The 21603-nt window shown below is 33.5% G+C and overlaps 1 protein-coding gene and 1 long non-coding RNA gene across 2 annotated transcripts in view; one reads left to right on the top strand and one right to left on the bottom strand.

Moving 5' to 3' along the window:
• The first annotated feature begins 3538 nt into the window (after nt 1–3538).
• LOC126882049 (uncharacterized) lies at nt 3539–11301 on the top strand. Its single transcript, XR_007697103.1, has 2 exons — nt 3539–3579; nt 10189–11301. It is a non-coding gene; the product is annotated as an uncharacterized LOC126882049 (long non-coding RNA).
• The window catches only part of LOC114332161 (glutamate receptor ionotropic, delta-2-like), a 174426-nt gene continuing 159485 nt past the window's right edge, over nt 6663–21603 (bottom strand). Inside the window, exon 11 of the mRNA XM_050646850.1 lies at nt 6663–9784. Coding sequence (XP_050502807.1) covers nt 9564–9784 — 221 coding nt within the window. The 3' untranslated portion in view covers nt 6663–9563. The remainder of the gene's footprint in view (nt 9785–21603) is intronic.

The raw sequence follows: 21603 nt of genomic DNA, 5'->3' as shown, positions 1-21603 counted from the left end.
AGGACCAATTTTTTAAAATTTTCATCCAAGATAAAAGTGCGTCCAAGGAACTTCATAATATGGTATGAAACAAATAATATTTTCTATGTAAAATAATTTTTTTTCTGTTAATCTCTTTGTTACTAAATTTTCTCGTATCAAAATGGAACTGAACATCAGACCAATAAAACGCACCTCATCAAAGTTGCGAAGTAGATGAACTGGAAGTGGATGAAAGTAGAAATCAGTGAAGTAGACAACGGTAGTTTTTAGAAAAATAATTTATATGTATTTCGAGTTAATTAACGCTATTAAGGCCAGCGTTTTCGTGCAAATGGGTATTCTTAAGCATGAGTGTTGTAAAAGTTTTGTTCATTATCGCGAAATTTCAGTTTAAAACAGTTAGGTACTACCTATAATTGGTAATAAACATTTTTTATCATTGGCTTTAATAAAAATAAACTCGGTTTTATTGTTCGTTAATCTGAATTTCTCCATACTTTCGTTAAGAGCTTATTATTTTTCTTTAATTAAGACGGTATGCGACAAAATAAACACTACTGAAATTCGTGTGCCTCAAATATGTACAGAGCGTTTACTTTGTAATTTGGTATAGGACATTGAAGGAAGCGCTAAAATCGGCAACATTGCTTACTATTCCACTAAAGTATCGATGTTTAATCGTCCATCGGCAGATTCAAACAAATAATTTAAGTTTGGAAATTACTCATTACAAGGAGTAGGTAACCTAATACGATTGTTAAATTACCGGCAATCTACATTTTCGGTTATTGCTTACTATTTCTCGTTCAGCCTTCCCCTCTCTTTAACTTTGGAACCTCACCGGTCAGCAAGAGTAAGCAAGTAGTGAGGTATGGCATTCTATTTAATATAGAGATGGACATTACCGCTATTTAACGGTAACGTTCCCAATGTTTGAGATTTCGCGGTAATAATAGGTGACAGTCACTTATTATTTTGTCACCATATTACCAGATGCATGTTAGATAATTCCCGTTGTCCCGTCCCGTTCTCGTACATGCTTTCTTGACTTGCCGGGCCGAAACGACGAGCTATTTCGTTACTGTGAGTAACTTCTAATTAAAGCTAAACTCTGTCACTTTTTTGTAACGATTTGCTAGTGTGGTGCTAACACACACAAGATAAAACAAAAATATATTATTTATTTGTCAAAGAGTAATTACCCAATGTACAACATTACAAAATAGTAAGGTATAAAATTTTAAAATTTAAATAGTTCAGTACATGTCATAAAGTTAAAACTAACATAGACAAAATAAACAGTGAACGAAATGACAAAATAATTCCTAATAAAATGTAAAATATTTCTTTATGCCCTACAGTGTTCAGAAATGGTTCAAATATACCACCGATTGCGGATGAACAATATCCCAATCGGTCATAAAAACTCCTGCGGACAGTTGACAGAATCTCTGCTGTAACAGAATTGGATACTTCTCTTATTCAAGTTTTTAATTCATCCAAGTTTTGGGCTCTAGCCTCAGGATGATCGTAGATGGTGTTTTTTAAATATCCCCAAAAAAAAGTCTATGGGTGTAAGATCTGGAGATCGTGCAGGCCACTTAATATCACCTGTTCCACTGATAACTCGATTCGAGAAAATATTGTTTAAATACTCCCGAATTATTCGTGCGTTGTGAACTGAACATCCATCTTGATGGAACCAACCATTCTCCAGATTTATATCAAGAAAATTGGTAATAGCGGGAAGAACATGATTCTGCAACAAATCGAGGTATTTTCTGCTGTTCAAGTTGCCCTCAATAAAAAATGGACCTATTATGTGGTCTCCTAAAATGCCAGTCTAGACGTTAACTTTTTAGGGACGTTGAGTTCGGCAAACAACACTTCTATGCCTGGTTTTCCCGAGCCCAATACATCGTAAGGGAAGGATCATGTCTCCCTACTAACGAAACAGAAGATTCATCAGTGAACAATATGTTTTTAATAAAATTTGGATCATGATTAGCCTTCGTCAATAGACCTTCACAAAACTCCATTCTTCGAAAGTAATCGTCTGGATAAAGCTGCTGCGTTTTTACATATTCAAAAGTCTTGTAACCGTGCTTTTTCATACTTTAGTTACAATAGCATTGCTAACATCCAACTCTTGAGCAAGGCATCTATTTGAATGTGTTGAATCTACGTCGATTGTAGCACAAATTTGTGTATCCCGGTATTCTCTTTCCTCAACTTTTTCTGGTGACACTTCGTGAGAGTGGCAATTTATGCATTGTTTGAGGCAATAACAATTTTCAAAATTTTTAACAACATTATGAACTGTTTGTACGCACGGAATTGGTCTCCCCTTACAAAATACAGAAAATAAATCTACACACTGTTGTCCGGAATTACCACTGTAAAACCATTTTATTGTTTTAGCCTTTTCTTCTGGAGTATAAACTGACATGGTAACAAACAGAACAAAACAGATCAAACAGAAAGAGAAATTAAAAACATACACTGTATCGTCCTAAACAACCACGTAGAATTTGAATAAATGAAAGAATTGCCCCAAAATGAATTAATACGAAATGAATTGGTGCGAAATGGGGTGCAATAAGTTAAATTTCAAGAAGATATCGTTGTTTAAAATGATATTTCAACTGTTAAAGATTGTAACTGGAAAAATGTATCTACTCGTTCGCATAATAACAGTATGTTATTAAAATCACTTTGTCAATTTTTCTCTTTCCTCGATTATTATTCTCTTTATTGCATAGTAATATAAATTATTGCAATCACTGAGTACGTAGTTGGTGAAAAAATAATCCTATTAATTAATAATGAATAAGTAAAGCAATTAACAAGTAAGGATTTTTAAAAGAATATTCAAAAACTAAAGAAATAGCCACCTCTATTTTGAAAATGAAATTATGACTATGCTACACTCTTCTTGTTTATAATACATGTCTTATAAATTATCATAAGAATCCAGGGCTGATTGAATTTGGGAATCCGGCAATAAAATTGATACTCTTTAATGATTACACATGCCGCCGACACTTTTAATGTTTACATGTCTATAAATTATAATAATATCGTTTATATGTATTTACTTATTGCATGTGGGAAGCTGGCAGTATTGCTATTTAAGACCCTATCTCTAATCGCCAAGTTAACACAGTTATCGTGTTAATGTTGTTTAATTTTTAACTTCTGGGTTGTTTTCAGTTTTGCAAAAAACATTTTTATCTGGAGTACTACTTTCGGTCATGCGGAAAAGGTCGCGAAAACGGTAAAACTTTAAAATTAACAATGGTTTCAACAGGACGGGACAACTTGTGACACGGCCAGGGAGTCGCTTCGAATATTGCGCGATCATTTTGGGAGATCGCCGCTCACCAGGCATAACGCCACCTGATGCGTAGGGGAGACCGGGGTTAGTGTGCCATAGGGGCAAGTTCGCCTACATGCCGTATTTCCTATGTAAATCACGATAGTGCGCCAATGGCCTGACCACTCCTTTGTTACCTCGCCCGGCAACTGCGAGTTTCATTTTAGTTATCTATAAGACTTCGTTGCGTGCATACCTCTGTTTAAGTGTTTTTCGAATTGGTGAGTAAATTTTACCTCTGTTATTTTTTTATGTTTCGGTGGGTATACGAGGTGTGACAATTAAGTAATGAGACTGATTCCATGAAAATCGTATATTTCTAAATTATTCTACAACTCTGCCATCCCCTTCAAAGTAGTCCCCTTGGGCAGCTATACAACGATTCCAGCGCGTTTTCCACGCTTCGTAACATTTCTGGAACGCTTCGACTGGGATGTCCGCGAGTACCCTCGTCACGGCCGCTTTGATGTCCGTAATCGACTCAAAATGTGTTCCTTTGACCACCGATTTTGTTCTAGGGAACAGAAAAAAGTCACAAGGTGACATATCGGGCGAATAAGGCGGCTGTTGCAACACGGCGATCCCTTTAGAGGCCAAATACTGGGACACGCTGAGAGCGGTGTGGCACGGCGCGTTGTCGTGATGGAGGAGAATTTAGCGTACGTTTCCGAAGCTGTTTCGCCCAATTTGGCGCAAAATTTTATCGCGACGCGTTGCTCTAGATTTCGTTTCTCCATTTTGGTGACGAGCACCACTAACACTTGTCTACTCAACACGACACCGCAGGCGAACACCCGTGTTGAGCTGCCCCCCCCCCACTTGCAAAAATTAAAAAACAAATAGCCCTGATTTATGAGCTATTTATGAGCTCTCATATTCCGCAAACTAAAAATTTTGAGCTCGTTCCACTGAGCAGGAATTTAATACCCTAGTGGGGGGGGCTGAGTCAGCCCCCCCACTACTTAAAAATAGGAATATTGAATCGGTTTTTGCGGCAGAATTACGAGCTATTTATGAGCTCTTGAAATTATATAGTTTCGATTTTTGAGCTCATCCCCTTCACCCCCAAACAACCCTTTAATTGATTTAACTTAAGAGAAAGATGCTGAGGAAACTTAAAATATATCGTATTGCGAATATAATTCCTATAGCTTATATACTCTAAGAATACACTATTAAATCAAGAGCATTTCGATTATTGAGCTACAACCCCTTCGCCAGAAAACCACCCTATCTTCCCGGCTTAAGAGAAAGTTGTACTTAAAATGCGTTAAACTAATTATTTGGCGACTACATATCATTTAATAATTTATAAGCTTCCAAATTACGCGCATTTAGATCAGTAAATTGCAATTTATTTTGTATAGTGCAGTCACTGAAGGTAAACATAAACGATTACCTTCAATTTCGGTGAACCTTCATCGATTTTCACGAAAATTGGTTAGTGGTTAGAGGATACGTCAAGAAACAAAGGTGACATGGTACCACCTTGCGCCTTTACCCTGAGGGTGGATACCGCCCCTTCTCGGGGGTGAAAATTATTTTATAAAAAATAACTGCACAAATCAATAAAAGAACAAATTAAAAGCAAAATTTATTATATAAAGTTAATAAAATAAGTAAATACTTTTTAAGTTATTAAAGATCAAAGATTTTAATTATTTGTGAAAAAAATGCATGTTTTGAAGAGGTTTTTTGTAAATCACTGAAAAACTTTAAGTTTTTACAAAAAAGTTAATAGTAAGTACAGCTTTGAAATTTTTGTCCAATAAGGGTACTTTGGTGCTTAATATGTGATAAAAATTTCAAAGCGATTCATTCAATTGTTTAAATTTTATTCAAATTGTTTATCCCAGAGAGCATTTTTTTGCAATAACATAAGTCAAAAGAAAATGACGTTAGAACCATTCCACTCGTGTCAAATGAAACAGCAAGAGCTATATTTTCAACTTGGTTTAAAAAAAGTGAATAAAAAATGCATTTATTAGTAATAAATAATTATGCAAAAGTATCGTAAATCTTTCCTTATAAACTTTTTATTTTGTTATATAAGAAATTATACATATTTATTACAATTTTTTATCAATTATGATATAGATAACATTACTTGGTAGTTGTGAACTCAAAACAGGGTAAAAAAGTTAATTTTTTTGGAAAAAGTTCTTCAAAAAGTTTATAAAGAAAAATTGACGATATTTTGCATAATTATTTATTACTAATAAATGCATTTTTTATTAACTTTTTTAAACCATGTTGAAACGTAGCTCATGCTCTTTCATTTGACACCTGTGGAATGGTTCTGTCATTTTTTTCTGACATGTTATTGCAAAAAAATGCTCTCTGAGATAAACAATTTGAATAAAATTTAAACAATTGAATGAATCGCTTTGAAATTTTTATCACATATTAAGCACCAAAAAACCCTAATTTGACAAAAATTTCAAAGCTGTACACTAATTTTTACAACAGTTATTGAGAAAATATTTTTTTTGCAATTCCGACTTCGTTATTTAGTTTTTCAAGCATCTCTTATATTATATCTGTTTCTGTATCAACTATCAAGATAATTTTACCTAAATAATTAGCACAAAGCGTTTTGGTTCCAGCATCCGGAGTGTGAGTTCACATTCACATTACGCTTAACAAAACCTTTCAGTACAGTCTATTCCTTGAAGTGTTCTCTTCTCATGAAGAATTTCGATGATCTCTGCAATCTCTTGCTGGTCTTGGGACTTTCTTATTATTAACTGTAAGTCAAGGCCGGTTTATTCTTTAATGTTTATTAAAGTTACTTAAGTTATATCTCTCTATAAATAAGGATTTAATTAAAATAAACTGAATCCCTTTATTTGCTACTCCAAAGAGTTCTCGATCCATGTCCATTTCGTTTTCGTATTATATCTACTGATTTTTAACGCCCATGCTTAATTTTTCTGTGTCATCTTTAAATCGCTCCTTGTAAGCGTTTCTCGATTGTTTATGGTTACATAATATATATGTTGTTTCATTTCTTAAATTTTGTGAAATTACTTATTTATAAATGACAATGAGTAATCATTTTTTGTTAAAACCTCTGTAAGAAGGTGAGTTGTTGTTTTCTTTTTCATGGTGAGTTTAATTGGTTCTTCTTCACTGTTTATGTCATTCAGAAATTTATTCCATGCTTATGGTGCGTGAGGAGAAATGGAGACACCGAAAAGAGTTTCAATAAGTTTTATGTTAAATAATAACAATACTATTACAAAAGGCGGTTAGGTCAGATAAATAAAAAAACATTTCAAGCAATAGACTTTATTTTTCCTTAACCAACATTTTTTGGTGCGACTATGTTATGCAAAGATGTTAAATAAGGGAAAGTGATTTTACATTATTCTTGAAAAATTTACTGTCAAACATCACATGTCTTACAACAGTTACGAATGTAAAACTTTTCAAAGCAACTATAAGTCAAACACTTTCTTGTAGAATGCAAAAATGATAAAATAATGGAAATATTATAGGTAAACTACTTTTAAGAATGTTATTTGAGCAAGGAACACTACAATCAGTGGCGGCTCTTGGCTTTAGGGACAGGATCGGCAAGGTTTTGTCTCCAAAGGCTTTAATTTCATAGGAGATCTTTGGTTTTTGTTTTTTTTTATTTTTTTTGTTTTTTTTTTGTTTTTTTCCTATAAATTTAGAAACTATACCTGTTTATAAATTAACTTTAGTCTATGTTGTTTCGAAGTAGCAAAATGGGTTATAATGTATGTAATTGTAAAATTTATTATTGTTTTGGAGGGATTTTAAAAGTTTTTTTCTATCGACATTTGAGACAAGTTTGACATTCTCTCCTGTTTCATGGTGTTTCGACAATACATTTTGACTCTTTTGAGACAAGAGAAATCCCGTTCATTTGAGACAGAATTTGCCCACATTTGAGCACAATAATTTATTAATTTCGGGAACAGTTTGTTGTACCTAATGAATTGCAGTATATAGAATTATACATAGTCTGTAACTTATCCCACCTTCCGAAAATATTTGGATCAGAATATAAAACTGTTAATTAATTTTCTTATTTTATTTGATTAAAAAATGATGGATAATTTTTAATGAATAATATTTTAATAATATTTTGAAAATTCTTTGGCGTAACTTTTAAATTTTGAATAGTCAAAGAGGTCAATGACTTATAACAGTGAGTAAATAATAGTTTTGCCTGGTGCAATTGTTTTAACTTTTGTCCGGAGACCATACAATTCACTGGACATCAAGACAGCCCCGTCATAAATTTGCCTTACCAATTTATTTTTGATATCAAAAAATTGAATCTATCCTTTAAATTAAAACACCAAAAATATATTCTGTCTTATGGCTTCTACTCATGTCTGAAAACCTAACAACCTCTCATAAATTTAGACGTAACGCGTATCGAAGAACAATTATTGATACTTGTGAATGACATGTTACCTCTATCAGTAGTTTCGTCTACTTCTACGGAAAAGGATCAAAATGTAAATACTAATTGATTCTTTCATTCTGTGCTCTTTTAGGTACGCCGGTATATTCTTCGAGTCAGAAAATAAATTAGAAAATTCCAGATCGTATTTGTTAAAGAATTTTATTTGTTCTCTATAATTAACTTGATTTAACGAATGCTTCGATACATCCTGTCCCCTAAATGGTAATTCCAAAAAACTTAAAAGAATTACAATATCAATAATAATATTAAAAATTAAAAGACGTAAAACTACTTACCTATTTCATAATTATTCCGGGCGCGCCAGCAAGGCAATACGTGGATACGTACGTGAGTTTCTGCCGTTTGCAGATCACCGCTCGGCCTCGGCAGAGGTACCCGCTGCCGTACTTTGCATTCAAATAAGTACGGAGAATGTATAATTGGTTGCCTATCGGCTAATATTTCATAGCTTCTTATTATATAGCAAATCCTCGATCTGGGCACGGCATGCCGTGCCGGGCTTTATAATAAGAATTCACACAATCGCAATCGGGTGCGGGTGCATGGCTATAGGATCATGAATTTGAAAAGTCTCTTACGCACAGCGCACAGGGATCACTTAACTAACGTATCGGGATCGAAGTCTTTTAAAAACAATGAATAAAATTTAGTATGTATTATCTCACAGATATATTTTTTATTTCACAGAAACGAATATCATCAACTCCGATTAAATTAAATATTTAAAAAATCTATAATGTGTCCATAAATGTGTGGGTCGGCACTGCCGACCCTGCCGACCCTGACGAGCCGCCACTGACTACAATTGATTCACGGTGGACGTAGAATATAATAAAATACGCAGAAACTATAAATCAAACTCTGGACAATTTTTCATGAAAATATCATATCTGTAATATACTAGATTACTAAGCTTTGTGTTTAAACCAAGAGGAGGTAAACTAAAAAACAGATTTACACTCAAGAAAGTCGCTAGAAATATCACCAAATACATCTTCTTTTCTGGTTGATCATATCGGCTTTGACGGTAATCCATAAATATTTTATTATACCAATACGTCGCTAAAGAGTTCCAAATACAACTGTTTTTTTTTATATTATAAAACAGACTAACAATCTAAAAATTAAAGGAATAATGCAGAAAATACAAAAAATTACTGATATGACTTAATTAACCTATGTAATACCAATAGTGTCAAAATTTTATAAATGACATTAGTGTTAAAATTTGATAAGGGTGGAGTAAACCTGCCTGAGGTTAGACCAATTACAAACAAATTTGAATTACTCCTCTTGGTTTAAAAACAGACTATAGTAATAAACGGATGCAATGCTCAAGGACGAATTTCCGCAAGTCCATGTTGCTACAGCCCTAGAGTTTAGCCTCCAGTTTCACAAGTTTTTCTCCAGGCTTTATTCACCAATACATAGTACCAACCATAGCTAGTCTACTGAATCTAATATGACATGTGGATCAGAAGCGTGGACAATCTCCAAGGCAGATGAATGAGCATATTCCGCTCATATTTTTTAAACGCATGCTGCTAAGAGGAATAATTGGTGACATCTACGAAAATGGTATTTGGAGAAGTAGGTGTACAGATAATATAAGATATATCGCGTGCTGTATGTCCTAAGAGAGAAGGGTTAAACTTCCTCTGTTAGGAATTTTATAAAAAAAATGTATGGTCATTTCAAAGAAAGATAACGTCCCGAGTAGGTATAATTTAAAAACATTTCTTAATTAATGAACCCATGGAACTTGTTCCTCGGACCATGGTTTATGGTTACATCCCCAGGATATCTCGGGGGAAGTGAATACATACAATTATTTTGTTGATAGTATCTATTCATATGAAAATCTTGTTCGTGTGTCCATCTTTTCTTTATGTTTTTGTATATTTTGTGTCTTTTTTTCCAGACACATTCAAGAATCATAATGGTGAAGCTTGCAGCACATCCTAAAACATATTAAACACCAAATTAAATAGAAATAAGTGTTTAAAAAGTTCGAAGCTTTATTTCCAAAAAATAAAGATTTGTATTGAGACTAGATTCTGGTAACTCCTTAATTCGTACTTTCTAATGCTTGCAAAGTAGACCAACGATGAATTAAAGAAGACTAGGGTAGATCTAAAATTTCATTTTACTACCTAACTGTTCATCTAGGTAAAAAATGAATTAAAGAAGACTGTAGATCTAAAATTGTATTTTACTACCTAACTGTTCATCTAGGTAAAAATTCTAACGAATCTTGGTTCCCTGTACTCAGATAGGACTAATAATAATATAAAATAAAAAGGCCTATATAACTGTTAACAAATAAAGAAGGCATAAAGTAGAATTATTAAAATTTTATTTTCAGAGCCACTACTACACCTAAGAAGGCAACCACTTCTACTTACATACTTTGCAAGAATATCGGAAAATCCAAGTAACCCGGTAATAAAATCTAATCAAATCCATAGAGCCTCCCACAGAAACCGTATCCAATCTCACCCTCACGTTACCACAAATATTATCTCCTTTATTGAATTCTATCAACCTTTCACATACTACTGCTATTTGTACCCCTAAGACAGCCCCTTGGCTAAGCAATCTTCCAATACTCAATACCGATTTATGCAGATTCGATAAAACAGAAAACCCAAACTCACTCCTTAGAAAATCCTTTCAAAACATCCTCAATTCAACATAATTTGATGAAATATTATACACCGATGCGTCCAAGAATGAAGACTGTTGTGACTGCGCTGTGTCCACAACGACGACGACAATAAGCTCTGTGCGACTACCTAGAAGCTTTAGTGTTTACACCGCAGAATTGTATGGACTACTTCAGGCACTAAAGACTTCACTTCACCTTACTTCAAATGAAAGCAAGAAAATTGCCATATGTACAGATTCCCTCTCCTCGATTCATTCCATAAGATGCATCTTCACAAAAACCCATTAGTTCAGAAAATACACAACATATGCAACAAACTATATTATACCAATAACATTACAGTCACAATGATCTGGACTCCATCCCATGTTGGTATATTGGGAAACGAATAAGCAGACCAGGCCGCTAAAGCAGCATGTTGCCGGCAGTCGCCGGCTGCTGACCGATATTTTACCGACAGCGATAAGCGGTCGGCGTGTGTGCAATATCCCGTTATCACTATTGGAATTTGGACGGCCGATCTAAAATCGACCATCCAAAATCGGTGTATGTCTGTAATTTCGCTTAGTTTTCAACTAAGGAAATTGCCGGTAGTAAAACGTTGAAGTATCTAGTGAAAAGTATTAGTTTTTATTCGAAAAACAATGTAACTTTCCCATAAAAAAACATTTTTTTTAGTAGTTGTCTATATTAATTTAAAACAATAAGCGAGCTAATATATTTTTTTCGGTAGGTAACTACCAAAATTAAAAGATCAAAATCTGATTAGGTGTAGACTTATCTAACCCAATTACAATAAATAATGGCGTCTTGTACTCTTTTATTTAAAACCTATAAAAAATCATAAGAATTTCTAGAATTTAACCAGAACGACACAATATTCAAAAGAGCATCCAAGCCTTCTATTTGAAGATATAGACATTACATGTAGAAAGGGATCTGTGCTTAAATACATACTTACACAATACTAAATACACTTGTTCTGAAGCTATTTTCTAAATACAATATGCGGCAAAATATACAGTACTGAAATGAATATTGAAATGTTTATGATTATTTCTATAATATCTAGTAGTAGTAGGGGAGGAAAGTATGCTAATTGTGCAGTCACTCGAGCGCTTTAGGGACCTATTGGGTTGCGAATAGTAGGTTCTAAAACCAAAAAATGTTAAGTAAAGTTTTCCATTTTCCATTTTAGTGGTGACTTTCCATTTTTAATTTAATTCTCCACTTCCAACAATGGTTTTCCCCGATTATAGCGCCATTTATCCATAATTCGAAAAAATGTTTCAAACAAAATTACTTATTTTTACGTAAGGAATCCGAATCTGCATAAAAAATGGGGCTCTTATTTAAAATTTTAAAGTAACCTCCCACCCCACCACCGTGGGGAGTCGTGTTTGGTGCCATTCGATAGATTTTTTAAACATATTGAATAAGTGTATTTTTCAGTTTTTCGATCTGATATTCATTTCGCGAAATATCGCGGGATTCGTATTTAAAATTTTAAATTTACCCCTCTCCGTGGGGAGTCGTGTTCAGTATCATTCGATAGATTTTTGACAAAAATATTGAGAACGTATTTTTTAATTCTTAGATCTATCGTTCATTTCGCGAAATATTCGCTTTTTTCTTGTGAAACTTTGTGACTCAGCCATTTCCTTACGCTCCGCCCAAAACGTCAGATTTTTGAGATGTACTCTGTTTTGCATGTGCTTAACTTACCTTATGTTAATCTGACGATTTAGAGTTTGTCTAAGGATATATTTTTTTTGCCCCCCTTAACGAACTCCCCTGTGTTTAAAGCCAATATAATGGTCGAGGTAAATCTACAGGGTACCAGGTTTCTCCCCATATGATAATCTGACGCGCTCGAGTTACTGCAAAAATCCTCGCTTGGGCTCCCCTACATAGAGCTGATATAGTCTTGCAAACATTATTCACGACGACAAAGGTTCCCGATAAAACAGGCGTTAAAAAATGCCCTCTGGTCAGTTGCCGATCTACGGGGAGGGAAAACAAGAAAATTTCTTCCCCTAACAAGGTCCAACATTTAAAAAAAAATTGTTCAAACATAAAAAATATATAAGCTGACATGAAACCGAAACGACAGAAAGACAAATTCACTCCATAAACACGTTAGTCGAGAAAATTAAAGGAACTTAACGCCTATAAGTTATTATTTATGTCTTTTATGTAATCTGAGTTTCTCTTTTTTATGGCTTTTGGTTGGTTTTTCATTGGAAGTTCCCCTAAGGCAAATTTCCCCTCCAAAGGCAAATTTCTAAATTCACCACTTACCACTGCCTCTGGCACGAAAAAATCTTTGATTCTAGTCCGCTTTTTCGAAATGGCAGACGGTTAATCTGTCTGACTCCTTCAACATTCCCCATATGTACGCATCTGGTGGCGTTAGTTCTGGTGAGTGGCAACTCCCAAAATGATCGCGCAGTATTCGAAGAGACTCCCTGGCAGTGTGACAGGTTGTCCCGTCCTGCTGCAACCATTATTGATTTTAAGCTTGGACAGTTTTCGTTACCTTTTCCGTATGACCGAAAATAGTACTCCACCATCAAATTTTTTTCGCAAAACTGAGAATCATTCTGAGGCATATAACATCAATACATTCACATAATGTATAACGACGTTCGCAAACCACTCAGTACGTTTCGGCGCCTGTCAGATACAAATTTGAGGCGTAGCAGTCTCACAGCTACACAAAACTCTGGTTAACTGTGGTTTCATCTTTTTATCGATATTTTCTCTTCTTATACCGAGGGGGATTCCACAAATTCCTTATTTCGCTACTCCAGTTCTATGTTGTTATTCCAGCAACTCTCAAAAGTGTCTTACCCATCGTAACAGTACCTATATCCTCATTATTGGTAAGCAAGCCATCCTTACCATTACAGAGGTTGATTATCGATTTCTCGGCTTGAATTTTTTTGTAATAATGTTTATTTGATTATAGAACTTACTTGCTTTTACTTGACTCACATGGTTTCGAGTCGATCTAATATGTATGTCGTTTTCTGATTCTCATTTCTTATTTCGGTGTATGCTTTTTTTCTTCTCTCCTTAAATTTTTGTACCTATCTGCTATTGTCCTAGTTCTTCGTTGGTGTTTTTCTTTAGATGCCGTCTCCCCATCGGAGGTTGGATATCATCATCATTATCTTTATTCTATCTTTATCCTATCTTTACTCTATTCTCACTCTATCTTCGTTGTTCTTCGTAAAGTTCCAGCTCCTATCGGAGGTTTGATATCATATTAACTATTTTCACTTTTTTGGCTGCTGCTCTATTGACTTGGATTTGGGATATCCCCAATATGCTTTTGGCTTCCAATTTCAAAGCCCTTTGCAGTTTTTCCAGATTTCCGTGCCTGACTGGTCGACTGTCCAGGGTTGTTCTAGGGTTTCTTTTATTTGTGACTGGAACTGTTTCTTTTTGGCATTGGAAATTCTTTATCGACACTTGGCTCCTAAGATGAAGTTTCCTGAGCCAATATTTGCGGCTTTGTAACTGCTGACATTGATTATTTTTGAAAAGTGTCTTCTTTAAATTATAGCATTGCCAATTTGATTTGTGGTGTTTCCATTTGGTAATATCCAAGTCGCTTTATATTTTAATTATAATTCTGATAATTAAAACATGTGCTTTCCACAATCATGTCTTTGGCTGATGCCATACCCACTAATCTAAGTTAATAAACAATTAAATCCCGTCTCTAATCTGTATTGAATGTCGGTCATTCCGGTCCACTTATTATTCGGTTGAATCGCTGAAAATGGGGATTCCGAATATTGGTATTGTATATTTGTATGTTCAAGTACTTTTGTTCTGGTTTTAACTTATCATACTCTTTGCCTTTTTTTCTATGTGACGTTGGCTTTTTAGCGACCTTATAGTTTTGAAGATTTGGTTCTTCTTCTTTATTTTTTCTTGAATTTCGTTTGATCAACACCAGGTCCCTTCCTGGCTCCCACCAGGTACTCTCATAATTATTTCCTGAAGTTTTTTTTAACTATTTTATTAGAAGTATTTCTAAAAATACTAGCAATATTTCTAAACATTCTATTAGGGAAAAAAAACTTACTTAAAAAACCGTTATGGCTTGCAAATTGTAGAAGCCTCGGACGTGTTACCAGAGAAGGTTCCCATTGTTTTCAGTCTGGTAGGATGTAGAATAACATTTCTGGATGTTGTTTTATGTGCTATTAGATTGAAAACTTAGTTTTTTGATAGCAGTTGCCGCTAGGGCATCCCTGCCATTTCGTTCGTTGCAATCCGTGACTGCAGGCCGGGGTTTGTCCTAGTTGGGTCAGAGAGCATCATATGTGCCTCCTGATGAGAGACTAATAAGTTTCGAAACCGGTAGAGGTGCTTGCTACATTCTCTGATTGAACTGGAATAATAATGCGGCTGTAGTTTCGTGTTGCAATGAAATTGAAAATGGTTATTCATTTTTGATTCTATTAGGAATTACTTTCAGGTTTCAGCCTATTTTTTTTGTATGTTTGCCCTAAATAGACCTTCTTTCTGATCTTATAACATTTACTTATATCTTTTTATGCTAATGTCCGGTATTTTGGTTTTGTTACGATTTTGCTTCGTTGTCCAGCACAAGCATCTTATTTTATTATTGGCTCAGTCAGGGGTGTCCAACTTGCAATGCCTCAAGGGCCAAAACTAAAACCTTTGATGTTGTCGCGGGCCATATAATAATTTTGTTACAAGTAATAACAAAATAAAGTGAGGTATAAAAATAATTAAAACAAAAAAGAGTATTATTTCTTTTATTGCTCAACAACTACATTTTTTCATAAACGGAAAATTTATTGATAACACTTTTCAATAATCAAGACAAATATTGCAAAAGCAACGAAAAAGATGTATCCAATTAGTGATAGGACTGTGGTCCATCGGATTCATCCACCAATGAAGAAATGTCCACCTTCAGTTCAGTTGTAGACAGTCACATAAGATGACGTAAGGAAGAATCGGTAAGGTTGCTTCTGTTTTTGTTTTTTATGTATTTCATGGAGGAAAAGTCACTTTCACATGTATATGTGCTTCCGAACATTGACGTCATTTTCAGTCCAAAATCTCGCAAGTTTGGGAATTTCTCCTTTGACAGTAATTTGAAAAATTCAGGTCCCTTTTCTTGTCTGGTGATTAGGAACATGTCTGCTTGAAGATCACATAACTCAAGCTGTAAGTTGGGTGGTTGATCATCAATGGTTGCTCCAAGAGGGTTATTATAAAGTAGTACACTGCTTTTGAGACTTTCAATTTCTTCAAATCTTGTATTGAATTCATCAGTAACTTGTTCAATTTGTGAAATGCAGGATGAAAACTCAATATTTTCCTCACCGTTGAATTCTTCTGCTATTTGCAGACAGCTAGGGAAGTGTGTCAGGTTGTTCTTTTCCAAAGCACGTTTAAACACGTTCAGCTTATTCCGGAATCTGTTTATCATTCCGATCAAATCTGAAACCGTCTGGTTTCTTCCTTGATGACTCAAGTTTAACATGTAAAGATGATTAGTCAGATCTGTTATAAAAGCTAACTGTCTTAAGAATTCTGGCTCCTTAAACTTCTCTTCCAGTTCAGTTGTGTCAGATGAAACGTATTTGTTGAGGAATGCAGGGATTTACTTTCTTATGGCAAAAAATCGTTCCATGCACTTTCCTGCACTCAGCCACCTTACATGGTTGTACATTAGCAAGTCTCCATATTCAGCCTCTGTTTCCACTAAAAACTGCTTAAGTTGCCTGTGTAAAAGGGATCGATTTGCACCTCTAATCATATTTATAATCTTAATCACGGTTTGGAAAACTTGATCTTCCTTGACTGATTTTCCACATAAAGCTCCCTGATGTATAATACAATGAACTATTGGGCAAGTGACACCATTCTCTCGAAGCAGACCCACTAATCCAATTTTTTTACCTGTCATTGATGGGGCCCCGTCTGTTGCTCTGGCTGAACATTTATCAAAGCCTCCAATTCTGTCAACTGTTTTCTTCACAACCTCATAGATGTCTTTTCCTTTTGTTGTTCCATAAAGAGGCCAAATATCAAATAACTCCTCTTTACTGGTAAAATCATCAAAAGTAGTGCGCACACATATTAATAGCTGACTAACATCGGTTTGATCAGTGCTTTCATCCAAACAAAGTGAGAAATACGAACTTTTCTTAACCAGGCTAAGCATAGATTTTTCTACTTGCTCACCCATAGCAACAATCCTTCTTTGTATGGTTTGATGTGAAAGTGGCACTGATTCAAATTTCTCCGCCATTTTAGAATCACCAAAAGCTTTGGCCATTTCAACAGCACATTTTTTTATCAAATTGCCATTAGTGAAAGGTTTTTCTGCCTTTGCCAGCTCAAGCGACACGGAATAAGATGCATGCAAAGAATGCGTTTGAGAGTGTAATATTTTACTGAACATACCAGTTTGCTGTTTAAGCTTCTTCTTCAAATCTGCAACTAGGGCACGCCGACTTTCATTTGTGTACGTAGCATACTTATTTTCATGCACTGTTGTGTAATGTCTTCTCACATTATATTCTTTAGGCACTGAAACGACATTCATGCACACTAAGCACTGCAACTTTCCATTATTGTTAGCAATCAAGTAATCACTCTCCCAACTTTCTTTGTAAATTCTGTTCTCACTATCAATTTTCCGTTTTACTGGTTTTATACTCATTATTGTATAAGAGGAATCAAGACAAAGAATTAATCAAGTTCACTGTTCACTAGCAACGTAATAGATTAGCCGGCTAGCCTACGTGTCAGTAGCACAATGGCACGATGGCGGCTGGCGACGGATGGTAAGCAGTGGGAGGTGTGGTCTGCGTGAACTGTGATGCGCAGTAATCAGTGCAGTTCTCATAGTGGTGGAGGACGTAGACAATTCTTGCATAGTTTATACAAAATTGTCAAATTGACATCGAAGTACCTATCAAAGTTTTTTAGAAGAAAATTGATTTTTTAGTTACTTTGGAAGCTGTAAAGGTGCAAGAGAATATATTTATATCAAAATATATATAGTAATTATTATTACGCAAAGAAATAGTGAATTCCTCACTGAAAGAAAACTATATTAGTACATGGTGATAAACATAGATATCAAAATCTTTATTTGATCTCGTTTAGTATCCTTTTTTAGTGATTTAATTGACCATAATATAAAGGATTACATTTATATCCAGATAAAGGTAAAAATTGTTAGTGTTCAAGAAATCAGTGAAGCTCTTACTGAAGAAGTGACACAAATAGACGTCAAAACTTTAATAAAATCTGTTGATATCCCGTTAAGAGAATCCCGTTAACGGTCTCAAATCATACGAAAGTGTGAAACGAACTCTCCTTGATGATCCCATCAACTAGTTGTAATATATATAAACGTTAACCCCATGGAGGAGGATTTTATAACAGGCATCCAAATTCAAATAGGTTAGAACATTTCTATTTATTTTAGTAAGAACATCTGTGTATGTATCCTGTATTTCTTTAGTGTTAGTAGTTAGTACTCCTGCCACCTCCACGTGGTTAGGGGGCGGGCAACCACTCCACTGCCATAAGTCGGGGTCCTCCCACAATAAGCTCAGTGGTAGGGCTAAGAGCACACTGAAGAAATTGTAGGTAAAAAAGTGGAAAAAATGGGAGATAAAAAGAAAATTACTTCTTTTGGAGGTAATTCATCTCAAATAGATGACATAATTGAAAATAGTTTTAGAATTAGTATTAATACCTTATCTCAAAATAATAATAATGAAATATTAGATAATAGTATTGTAGATAATAATATAAATAATACTGAATTAAATATAAATTTGAATGAAAATATTGATAATACTAAAACAAAAATTAAAGACTTACTTGACTTCATTGAAGGTGAAATGGAAATAGGTAAAAGATTAAGTAAAATAGGAAAAGATGATTTAAAAAATAGAATAATGTTATTAGCAATGGAATATGGAAATATGGAAGGACAAATAAAAATATTAAAAGAAGAAAATAATAGACAAAGAATAGAATATGAAAAATTAAGAAAAATAACACAAACACAAGAAACGAAACAAACATATGCTGCAATAACATCAAAACCAATAAATAATAAAACTGAAAATCAAAAACTAATAGAGACACAAAAACAAATAAACACTCTTTTTATAACAAGTGAAACAGCACAAACTGGAAGAAAAGTACAAGAAGAACTTACGAAAGTTCTAGATCCAGAAAAAAATAAATTAAAAATAAACAAAATGAGAACATCAGGAAGAGTATTAATAATTGAAACTCCAACACTAGAAGACATTGAAAAAATAAAAAATAATGAAAAAATAAAAGAAAAATTTAAATGTGAACTTCCAAAAAAAAGAAAACCACTAGTAATAATGTATGATTTACCAAGCAACGAAAAAGAAGAAATTATATTAAATAAAATATATACTCAAAATTTTGAAAATATAACAAAAGAAGACTTTACAAACAATTGTAAATTAAAATTTAAGACAGGACCAAGAGAGAAATCTACGGTCCATTATGTATTAGAAGTATCACCTGATATAAGAAAACAATTAATAATAAATAAAACATATGTTGGTTTTACAAGTGTAAACACAAAAGATTACATAGTGGTAGCAAAATGTAATAAATGTAATGATCTAGGACACGTAAGCAAACACTGTAATAAAGAAACAACATGTAACCATTGTGGTGAAAATCACGAAAGAAAAAATTGTAATAAAACAGGACAGCCAAAGCTATGCATACCTTGCAAACACAGAGGAAAACAATGTAATAAAGAAAATAAAAATTGTACAACTTATGCTCTACTTTTAAATCGTCTAATTCAAAAAACAGACTATGGTGCATAAATATTATTTAAAATTTAATTAAAATTAAAATTAAAATGAAAATTAAAACTAAATTTGAAATTAAAATTAAATTAAAATTAAATTTTATAACATTAAAAATTAATATAATAAAAAATAAGAAATTTCAAAAACATAAAAACCAATGTGATGCAATGGTTAAAAACAGAGTCATGAGAACAAAAAATCATACTTTAAATGCTAAAAATACAAAAAATATAAATCATAATATAAAACAAAAATACTTTAAAAATAATAAAAATTATTGTATCAGAGAAGAGGAAATAAACTCAGATAAAATAATTAAAAATAATAAAATACACAGATATGGTGATAAAATCCTAAAAATGAAAATTTATTCGATTCTAATAAACACGGAAACCAAAATGAAATTAATAAAAAAAAAAACAAACCAAATTAATTAATGACAAACAAAACATTCAATATAAAAATAGGACAAATAAATGGTATGAGAAGTATCACAGTACTACATGAAATAAGAAAAACAGCAGAAGAAAATAGTCTTGATATGGTTTGCATTCAAGAACCATACACAAGACTAGGAAAAATTCAACACATGCCAATTAATGCACAATGTGCAAGCATAGGAGAAAATCCAATGGCGGTAACCGTATTATTCAATAAAAATATGAGACTTTTAATTCTAAAACAATTTAGTGATCGACACTGTATCTGTGTAGAATTGCTAACAAAAGCAGGTAAATTTATCATAGCTAACCTATATTGTCAGTTCTGTGAAGATATTGATGAATACGTGGAAAAGATAAGAGCTATATTTATAACGTATAGAGAGGAAAAAGTTATAGTTGTAGCAGACGTAAATGCAAAATCAATATTGTGGAATTCAACTCAAACAGATCAAAAAGGATTATTAGTAGAAGATATGATTAATGAACTAGAGTTGATAGTACACAATAAACCAGGAAACCCACCAACTTTTCAAAACAGAGCTGGTGCGGCTAGCAATATAGATATAACAATATCAAATGTTGCAGTAGCACACCTAGTTAAGGATTGGAAAGTGATGGAGCATGCAACAATAAGTGATCACAACCTTATAACTTTCAATCTTAATAACCTAAATCCACGTAATACGGAAATATCTTCGGTAAGATACAATATAGGTAAAGCAAATTATGAACTATTAAAGTCTGAGTTTCGACCACCTTGTCTGGTACAAAGGGGATCTAATATAAATATTGCAACAAAAGAATTAACCAAACAAATTAAAAAAGCAATGGATATAGCAATACCAAAAATAAAAGAAAATAGTAAAGTAAAAAACTCAGCCTGGAAGGAAAACCTCACAAGAATGAGAAGCAGAGTTAGATATGCGCGAAAGCGATATCAACGATGTGGTATCTATCTTGAGAGGCAAATCCTTCTAGGTGAGTATAGAAGACTAAAACAAGAATATAAACAAGAAATAAAAATAACAAAAGCTAAAAGTTGGGAAACCTTTGTATCAAGACACTTAGAATTAGATATGTGGGGAATACCATATAAAATAGTTTCTAAAAAAATTAGATGTCCGACAATGCTTTCTACTTTAAAAAAAGAAGATGGAACATTTACAGAAAGTTGGGAAGAATCGGCTGAAACATTACTTAATGTATTATTACCTCCAGATAAATTAGAAGGAGAAACAGTAGAACAAAGAAATATAAGAGAAGAAATGATACAAGAATACCAAATAGAAGAAGAAAGAGAAATAGAGGAATTCACAGAAGAAGAAGTATATGAAAGTATGAGAGAAATGAAAAGAAAGAAGGCACCTGGACCGGATAATATTCATGTTGAAATACTTCAAGCATTGTCGGAACAAATAATTCCAGTACTAACATCATTATATAATGAATGTCTTAGACAAAGAAGGTTTCCCAATAATTTTAAACAAGCAGAAGTTATAATAATACATAAAGGGGAAGATAAAGATCCTGCCTTACCGAAATCATATAGACCGGTATGTTTATTGAATACAATGGGAAAATTACAAGAAAAATTACTATGTAAAAAATTAAATCAAATAAGAACAGAAATTGGATTACATCCTGGTCAGTATGGTTTTAGGAAAGGTAGATCAACAGAAGATGCAATAAATAAAGTATTTGAAATAGTAAACGAAAGCATAAAAAAGTATGTTTTAATGATCTTTATAGACGTGTCTGGGGCTTTTGACAATCTTTGGTGGCCGTCA

The sequence above is a fragment of the Diabrotica virgifera genome, chromosome 1 (assembly GCF_917563875.1).
Source record: "Diabrotica virgifera virgifera chromosome 1, PGI_DIABVI_V3a".
Classification (NCBI taxonomy): domain Eukaryota; kingdom Metazoa; phylum Arthropoda; class Insecta; order Coleoptera; family Chrysomelidae; genus Diabrotica; species Diabrotica virgifera.
Note: the sequence above shows the minus strand (reverse complement) of the source record. Positions and strands in the feature narration are given on the sequence as shown.